The sequence below is a fragment of the Hypanus sabinus genome, chromosome 32, assembly GCF_030144855.1.
Source record: "Hypanus sabinus isolate sHypSab1 chromosome 32, sHypSab1.hap1, whole genome shotgun sequence".
NCBI lineage: Eukaryota > Metazoa > Chordata > Chondrichthyes > Myliobatiformes > Dasyatidae > Hypanus > Hypanus sabinus.
In genome coordinates, this window is record NC_082737.1 from 3041926 (window position 1) to 3052342 (window position 10417).

Sequence of the window (10417 nt, forward strand, 5' to 3'; positions counted from 1 at the left end):
CTCGAACTTTCGCGGCAAAGGCCACAATTCTATTTGCCCTTTCAACTGCTCTGTGGACCTGCCTGTTAATGATGGCGATTATATTTACAGGTATATATGTCTTACAAACACAGACCAATGTAGCCAGGTTGTGACTGAATTTCCCCTCTAGTAACGTCACAGGGGCATGTGTTATGGAGACTGCATTTGCTCTCTGGATGACAGAGCGAAGACTCTGTGAAATCGAGTAGTGCTTGATATTAGTGAAGCGTCTGGTCCAGGACGGACCTTTGGCTGCCGAACGAGCGAAGGATGGAAGTTGAAACCCTCGTCAACATCTTCCTACATTAAAGCTGCGGTTTTGTTCCCTGACAGTTCCTTCTGACCCGCTTGGATTGAAATTAAATTACATGTTTATTCCCGTCCCAGTCGAGGCTTAGATATTGCAACACACACATGTCGTCATTCATTTTTAATGTTTACAAAAACAGCTCAGTTTGATAATGTCGCAACTAGGCGTCCCAGTGGATATCCCACAGCCTATAAATTATCATTTGGAAGATTTGAACTTGTCGCCAAGTTGGTAAATCAGAAAAGTCTGCCCGCAGTACGTGAGGATAATTCACCGATGGAAAAGACGTTGAAAACGTTTGACAGTTTTCAGAGAATATTCTATATAATTATCTCTGTTGTTGGAGTTCCTGGTAAGTGAATCCAAGCGATTAGTCTTTAAACAATGAGTGTGCGTTGTTTTTCTTAGTTCTTTTTTTACGCCCTGTGAAATGGGTCCTTGCCTTGTCCTGATGCGGACATGAAGATTCCCATCATCTGATCAGCAAGTCTTTGTTTTTCAGTGATACGATTATGTTCACATTCTGTTACTTTCCAGCATTTTGTGTGCGTTGCTCTGGATTTCCAGCATCCCTTGAGTTAATGATTTGCTGCTGGATGTTGCATCTGTAGCCGGAGATACTGGAATTTCAGACTCACTAAGTGAAACCACACCAAATAAAATAAGCTTCCGATTCAATATTTATCGGGAAAAAATTGGAATGAAACTTGGAAAACTTGGTTTGGAATGTTGCAGCATTGGTCACGCAAGAGGAGATAAACAATCTGTCTGCTCCATAAACTCAGGGTAAAAAGAGGATAATCTGAAGAGTAATGAAACATTTTAAATTTCGCTGCGATCTAGGACAGAGATCAACGAGGACAAGCACTCAGATCAGAAATCAGACAGGGCACAAAGATTGTCAGTAAAATTCATTCTGTCTTTTCCTTCACAGTGAATTTGGTGGCGATCGCGATCCTCTCCCGGGGAAAGTGCGGCCTCTCCACCTGCACCACCCGCTACCTGGTTGTCATGGCAGCGGCGGACCTGCTGGCTGTCGTCACCGCCGTCATCCTGAGGCGGATCAGCTTTTATTTCTCCGGGACTTTCCTGGACATCTATCCGTACTGCAGCGTTATATTTGTCCTCATGTGCGCCACCAGAGACTGTTCCGTCTGGTTCACCGTCACCTTCACCTTCGATCGGTTCGTCCTCATTTGTTGCCAGAAGCTGAAAACCAGATATTGCACGGGGAAAACTGCGGCTGTAGTTCTGGCGACAACAGGCGCTTTGCTCTGTTTGAAAAACGTCCCGTTTTATGTCACCTCTGAACCCAGGGTGATCATTGACAACGTGCCCTGGTTCTGTGACAGAAAGCCGGCGTATTATAAGGATCCGGGGTGGGTGGAATATAGTCGGTTTGATAAGGTCGTCGTCCCGTTGCTCCCTTTCGTTGTAATCATACTCTTCAATATCCTGACAGTCAGGCACATTTTACTGGCCAGTCGTGTCCGTAAGGCGCTGAGGCGACAGGGAAAGGGGGAGAATCAGAGTGACCCGGAGATGGAGAGCAGGAGAAGGTCAGTGATCTTACTGTTCACCATATCCGGCAGCTTCATCCTTCTGTGGTTGACGACTCTGATTGATTACCTATATTATAACGTTTCGGGAAGAAATCCCAACTATTACAACCCTGCAGAATATATCTTCCGCCAGGTTGGGTATATACTGCAGAACGTCAGCCTTTGTACAAACACCTTCATTTACGGCGTGACTCAGGCCAAGTTCAGACAGGAGTTTGTGAACGCTGTGAAATACCCGGTCAACGCTCTCATCCGGATTATTAACAAATAAATCGATCAGCCGGTCGCAGGCTCGGGTTTGGATGCTCTCTGTAGTCAGTAAGACCCGGACCCTGACCTAGAAAGATCATGTCCATGAAAATGTGGCCAGCACCCATCCACAGCAAGAGTTAGGATACGGAAGTATTTGTGGTTGAACGTGGCAAAATGAACTCGCTGCAAGTGACCTCGCCTGCTTTCTTTCCAGGGCACCATCCATTTTGTAACAATGTTATGTGTGTCTTCAGTTCAGCTGTTACTTCTCCGTCTGCACGTTTCATTCCCATCTTTACAGTGAAGTTAATTCCGTTTATCTGAACTCTTAACAATGGCACTTTGACTCTCTCTATTTCACTCTCATCAATCACCCAGAGTCCCTGACCTGTAACACCTTTCGCTCAGACAGGGTTTCATAAGTAATGTTCACGACTTTTCTTCCGGCTCCGAGTATTCGCCTATCAGTTACATTGGGAAAATTTCCATCACGGTGCGCTCACGGCATTTCTCACACTCTACATTATTGACTGTGGTGGTGGTATTTATTTTAATCCCTAAAAACAATTCTTGTCTATGGCTTTCATTGCTGATCTGCGCCACTCACCTCATTTGCAATGTCGTTTACCGACTGTCCACATGAGCTTCTGTCGGGCATATTCAGTGAACCGGGATTCGTTCGAGCGATGACGCGATGTTTCTCGAAATTTACTTTGTCCCGGCACTGCGGCGCTGAAATCGGAATCAATCATTTCACGGGGAATGTGTTGGATGTTTCAGTGTCCAAACCCAAGACGGTTGTGGAGGAATCGGACTGGGTGTCTGATCAGCTGACGGGGGAGGGGTATTGGGGGACAATGGATGGTTAGAGATCCGGGGCTAAGGAAACAATGACGTTCGTGGCGCTGGGATGGATGGTGACCGTGATGTGTGGAATGTGACGGTAAGTGTGAGACTCCGGAGGGTTTTAGTATTGAGGGTCAACTCTGTTAGTTGTTGCTGTTACATTTCTTTATATCCGGATGGAAGTGCAGAAATTAAACGCAAATCCAAATGCTCAGTTTTGAGAATTTGTCCTTTGTATCGTTAAAAATATAATCATGACGATTCTTAGAATTTTTGTTAGAGCGAATCACTCCTTCGAGAAAATATAAACCACTTTTCTTGTGTTGTTAAATCCTACCAATCGATTCTATTTGTGATTGCACAAAGGTTTGTTTTAATTGAATCATGAATCATGATTATCTTTTAAATAATTGGCGCGTTTGTTATGCCCGATATGTCTATTTCGCTCTTACATCAGTAACACGCTGCCAACTACTGGCTGCCGACGACATTTACTTAATGGCTTTAATCAAATGTTTAATTGCAAAGGAAATTTACACGCATTCAGCGTTCATCCTGAAATTGCCTGCCCTGATAGGATGCGATCAGTCTCGGTCAGACTTAAGGTGCCCATTGTCCCCTCGCACCAGTAGCAAGGCATGTTCTCGTGTGAACCCGCTGAGCCAGACAGTCACGGAGTAAAATATCACAGAGACAGGATCACTGTCCAAACTGATCCACACAGTCACAGAGCAAAATATCACAGAGACAGGATCACTGTCCAAACTCATCCACACAGTCACAGAGTAAAATATCACAGAGACAGGATCACTGTCCAAACTGATCCACACAGTCACAGAGTAAAACATCACAGAGACAGGGTCACTGTCCAAACTGATCCACACAGTCACAGAGTAAAATATCACAGAGACAGGGTTACTGTCCAAACTGATCCAGACAGTCACAGAGTAAAAAAATCACAGAGACAGGATCACTGTCCAAACTCATCTATACAGTCACAGAGTAAAATATCACAGAACAGGGTCACTGTCCAAACTCATCCAGACAGTCACAGAGCAAAATATCACAGAGACAGGGTCACTGTCCAAACTCATCCACACAGTCACAGAGTAAAATATCACAGAGACAGGATCACTGTCCAAACTGATCCACACAGTCACAGAGTAAAATATCAAAGAGACAGGGTCACTGTCCAAACTGATCTACACAGTCACAGAGCAAAATATCACAGAGACAGGATCACTGTCCAAACTCATCCATAGAGTCACAGAGTAAAATATCACAGAGACAGGATCACTGTCTAAACTCATCCACACAGTCACAGAGTAAAATATCACAGAGACAGGATCACTGTCCAAACACATCCATACAGACACAGAGTAAAATATCACAGAGACAGGATCACTGTCCAAACTCATCCATACAGACACAGAGTAAAATATCAAAGAGACAGGATCACTGTCCAAACTGATCCACACAGTCACAGAGTAAAATATCACAGAGACAGGGTCACTGTCCAAACTCATCCATACAGACACAGAGCAAAATAACACGGAGAATGGTTCTTTGTCCAAACTCATCCACACAGTCACAGAGTAAAATATCACAGAGACAGGATCACTGTCCAAACTGATCTACACAGTCACAGAGCAAAATATCACAGAGACAGGATCACTGTCCAAACTCATCCACACAGTCACAGAGTAAAATATCACAGAGACAGGATCACTGTCCAAACTGATCCACACAGTCACAGAGCAAAATATCACAGAGACAGGATCACTGTCCAAACTGATCCACACAGTCACAGAGTAAAATATCACAGAGACAGGATCACTGTCCGAACTGATCCACACAGTCACAGAGTAAAATATCACAGAGACAGGATCACTGTCCAAACTGATCCACACAGTCACAGAGCAAAATATCACAGAGACAGGGTCTTTGTCCGAACTGATCCACACAGTCACAGAGTAAAATATCACAGAGACAGGATCACTGTCCAAACTCATCCACACAGTCACAGAGCAAAATATCACAGAGACAGGGTCTTTGCCCAAACACACCCACACAGTCACAGAGTAAAATAACACGGAGACGGGGTCTTTGTCCAAACTCATCCATACAGTCACAGAGTAAAATATCACAGAGACTGGGTCATTGTCCAAACTACCCCCACACAGTCTCAGAGTAAAATATCACAGAGACAGGGTCTTTGTCCAAACTCATCCATACAGTCACAGAGCAAAATAACACGGAGACAGGGTCTTTGTCCAAACTCACCCACACAGGCACAGAGTAAAATATCACAGAGACAGGGTCTTTGTCCAAACTCATCCATACATGAAGCAAAATATCACAGAGACGGCGTCTTTGTCCAAACTCACCCCCACAGTCTCAGAGTAAAATATCACAGAGACAGGGTTTTTGTCCAAAATCATCCATACAGTCACAGAGCAAAATAACACGGAGACGGGGTCTTTGTCCAAACTCATCCATACAGTCACAGAGTAAAATATCACAGAGACAGGGTCTTTGTCCAAACTCACCCACACAGTCTGAGAGTAAAATATCACATAGACAGGGTCTTTGTCCAAACACATCCATACAGTCACAGTGCAAAATATGACACAGACAGGGTCTTTGTCCAAACTCATCCATACAGTCACAGAGTAAAATATCACAGAGACAGGGTCTTTGTCCAAACTCATCTATACAGTCACAGAGCAAAATAACACGGAGACTGGGTCCTTGTCCAAACTCACCCACACAGTCACAGAGTAAAATATCACAGAGACGGGGTCTTTGTCCAAACTCATCCATAAACTCACAGAGAAAAATAACACGGAGACGGCGTCTTTGTCCAAACTCACCCACACAGTCACAGAGTAAAATATCACAGAGACTGGGTCTTTGTCCAAACTCACCCACACAGTCACAGAGTAAAATATCACAGAGACTGGGTCATTGTCCAAACTACCCCCACACAGTCTCAGAGTAAAATATCACAGAGACAGGGTCTTTGTCCAAACTCATCCATACATGAAGCAAAATATCACAGAGACAGCGTTGTTGTCCAAACTCACCCCCACAGTCTCAGAGTAAAATATCACAGAGACAGGGTTTTTGTCCAAACTCATCCATACAGTCACAGAGCAAAATATCACAGAGACAGGATCAATGTCCAAACTGATCCACACAGTCACAGAGTAAAATATCACAGAGACAGAGTCTTTGTCCAAACTCATCCATACAGTCTGAGAGTAAAATATCACATAGACAGGGTCTTTGTCCAAACACATCCATACAGTCACAGTGCAAAATATCACACAGACAGGGTCTTTGTCCAAACACATCCATACAGTCACAGAGTAAAATATCACCGAGACAGGGTCTTTGTCCAAACTCATCCATACAGTCACAGAGTAAAATATCACAGAGACAGGGTCACTGTCCAAACTCACCCACACAGTCACAGAGCGAAATATCACCGAGACAGGGTCTTTGTCCAAACTCATCCATACAGTCACAGAGTAAAATAGCACAGAGACAGGGTCTTTGTTCAAACTCATCCATACAGTCACAGAGCAAAATATCACAGAGACAGGGTCGTTGTCCAAACTCATCCATACAGTCACAGAGCAAAATATCACAGAGACAGGATCTTTGTCCAAACTCATCCATACAGTCACAGAGCAAAATAACACGGAGACTGGGTCCTTGTCCAAACTCATCCACACAGTCACAGAGTAAAATATCACAGAGACAGGGTCTTTGTCCAAACTCATCCATACAGTCATAGAGCAAAATATTACAGAGACGGGGTCTTTGTCCAAACTCATCCATACACTCACAGAGCAAAATAACACGGAAACGGCGTCTTTGTCCAAACTCACCCACACAGTCACAGAGTAAAATATCACAGAGACAGGCCTTTGTCCAAACTCATCTATACAGTCACAGAGTAAAATAGCACGGAGACAGGGTCAATGTCCAAACTGATCTACACAGTCACAGAGTAAAATATCACAGAGACAGAGTCTTTGTCCAAACTCATCCATACAGTCTGAGAGTAAAATATCACAGAGACAGGGTCGTTGTCCAAACTCATCCATACAGTCACAGAGTAAAATAGCACAGAGACAGGGTCTTTGTCCAAGCTCATCCATACAGTCACAGAGCAAAATATCACGGAGAGTGGGTCTTTGCCCAAACTCATCCATACAGTCACAGAGCAAAATATCACAGAGACAGGGTCTTTGTCCAAACTCATCAAAACAGTCACAGAGTAAAATATCACAGAGACAGAGTCTTTGTCCAAACTCATCCATACAGTCACAGAGCAAAATAACACGGAGACAGCGTCTTTGTCCAAACTCACCCACACAGTCACAGAGCAAAATATCACAGAGACAGGGTCTTTGTCCAAACTCATCCATACAGTCACAGAGCAAAATATCACAGAGACAGGGTCTTTGTCCAAACTCATCCATACAGTCACAGAGTAAAATAGCACAGAGACAGGGTCTTTGTCCAAACTCATCCATACAGTCACAGAGTAAAATAGCACAGAGACAGGGTCTTTGTCCAAACTCATCCATACAGTCACAGAGCAAAATATCACAGAGACAGGGTCTTTGTCCAAACTCATCCATACAGTCAAAGAGCAAAATAACACGGAGACTGGGTCCATGTCCAAACTCACCCACACAGTCACAGAGTAAAATATCACAGAGACAGAGTCTTTGTCCAAACTCATCCATACAGTCACAGAGCAAAATAACACGGAGACAGGGTCCTTGTCCAAACTCACCCACACAGTCACAGAGCAAAATATCACAGAGACAGGGTCTTTGTCCAAACTCATCCATACAGTCACAGAGTAAAATATCACAGAGACAGGGTCTCTGTCCAAACTCATCCATACAGTCACAGAGTAAAATATCACAGAGACAGGGTCTTTGTCCAAACTCATCCATACAGTCACAGAGCAAAATATCACAGAGACAGGGTCTTTGTCCAAACTCATCCATACAGTCACAGAGCAAAATAGCACAGAGACAGGGTCTTTGTTCAAACTCATCCATACAGTCACAGAGCAAAATATCACAGAGACAGGGTCTTTGTCCAAACTCATCCATACAGTCACAGAGCAAAAAATCACACAGACAGGGTCTTTGTCCAAACTCATCTATACAGCCACAGAGTAAAATATCACAGAGACAGGGTCTTTGTCCAAACTCATCTATACAGTCACAGAGTAAAATATCACAGAGACAGGGTCTTTGTCCAAACTCATCCATACAGTCACAGACTAAAATATCACAGAGACAGGGTCTTTGTCCAAACTCATCCATACAGTCACAGAGCAAAATATCACAGAGACAGGGTCTTTGTCCAAACTCATCCATACAGTCACAGAGTAAAATATCACAGAGACAGGGTCTTTGTCCAAACTCATCTATACAGTCACAGAGTAAAATATCACAGAGACAGGGTCTTTGTCCAAACTCATCCATACAGTCACAGAGTAAAATATCACAGAGACAGGGTCTTTGTCCAAACTCATCTATACAGTCACAGAGTAAAATATCACAGAGACAGGGTCTTTGTCCAAACTCATCCATACAGTCACAGACTAAAATATCACAGAGACAGGGTCTTTGTCCAAACTCATCCATACAGTCACAGAGCAAAATATCACAGAGACAGGGTCTTTGTCCAAACTCATCCATACAGTCACAGAGCAAAATATCACGGAGACAGGATCTTCGTCCAAACTCATCCATACAGTCACAGAGCAAAATAACACGGAGACTGGGTCCTTGTCCAAACTCATCCACACAGTCACAGAGTAAAATATCACAGAGACAGGGTCTTTGTCCAAACTCATCCATACAGTCATAGAGCAAAATATTACAGAGACGGGGTCTTTGTCCAAACTCATCCATACACTCACAGAGCAAAATAACACGGAGACGGCGTCTTTGTCCAAACTCACCCACACAGTCACAGAGTAAAATATCACAGAGACAGGTCTTTGTCCAAACTCATCCTTACATTCACAGAGCAAAATATCACAGAGACAGGATCAATGTCCAAACTGATCCACACAGTCACAGAGTAAAATATCACAGAGACAGAGTCTTTGTCCAAACTCATCCATACAGTCTGAGAGTAAAATATCACAGAGACAGGGTCTTTGTCCAAACACATACATACAGTCACAGTGCAAAATATCACACAGACAGGGTCTTTGTCCAAACTCATCCATACAGTCACAGAGTAAAATAGCACAGAGACAGTGTCTTTGTCCAAACTCATCCATACAGTCACAGAGCAAAATAACACGGAGACTGGGTCTTTGTCCAAACTCATCTATACAGTCACAGAGCAAAATATCACGGAGAGTGGGTCTTTGTCCAAACTCATCCATACAGTCACAGAGTAAAATATCACAGAGACAGGGTCTTTGTCCAAACTCATCAAAACAGTCACAGAGTAAAACAGCACGGAGACTGGGTCTTTGTCCAAACTCATCCATACATGAAGCAAAATATCACAGAGACAGCGTCTTTGTCCAAACTCACCCCCAGAGTCTCAGAGTAAAATTTCACAGAGACAGGGTCTTTGTCCAAACTCATCCATACAGTCACAGAGCAAATTATCACAGAGACAGGGTCTTTGTCCAAACTCATCCATACAGTCACAGAGTAAAATAGCACAGAGACAGGGTCTTTGTCCAAACTCATCCATACAGTCACAGAGTAAAATAGCACAGAGACAGGGTCTTTGTCCAAACTCATCCATACAGTCACAGAGCAAAATATCACACAGACAGGGTCTTTGTCCAAACTCATCCATACAGTCACAGAGCAAAATAACACGGAGACTGGGTCCTTGTCCAAACTCACCCACACAGTCACAGAGTAAAATATCACTGAGACAGAGTCTTTGTCCAAACTCATCCATACAGTCACAGAGCAAAATAACACGGAGACAGGGTCCTTGTCCAAACTCACCCACAGAGTCACAGAGCAAAATATCACAGAGACAGGGTCTTTGTCCAAACTCATCCATATAGTCACAGAGCAAAATAACACGGAGACTGGGTCCTTGTCCAAACTCATCCATACAGTCACAGAGTAAAATAGCACAGAGACAGGTTCTTTGTCCAAACTCATCCATACAGTCACAGAGTAAAATATCACAGAGACAGGGTCTTTGTCCAAACTCATCCATACAGTCACAGAGTAAAATATCACAGAGACAGGGTCTTTGTCCAAACTGATCCACACAGTCACAGAGTAAAATATCACAGAGAGAGGTCTTTGTCCAAACACATCCATACAGTCGCAGAGTAAAATAGCACAGAGACAGGGTCTTTGTCCAATCTCATCCATACAGTCATAGAGTAAAATATTAC

At 43.6% G+C, this 10417-nt stretch overlaps 1 protein-coding gene across 1 annotated transcript; it reads left to right on the top strand.

Moving 5' to 3' along the window:
- The first annotated feature begins 607 nt into the window (after window positions 1-607).
- Window positions 608-2164, top strand: LOC132384377 (neuropeptides capa receptor-like). The gene is made up of 2 exons (XM_059955482.1): window positions 608-683; window positions 1266-2164. Exons 1-2 carry the CDS (start codon window positions 608-610, stop codon window positions 2162-2164), a joined length of 975 nt encoding a protein of 324 aa, XP_059811465.1.
- The last annotated feature ends 8253 nt before the right edge of the window (window positions 2165-10417 follow it).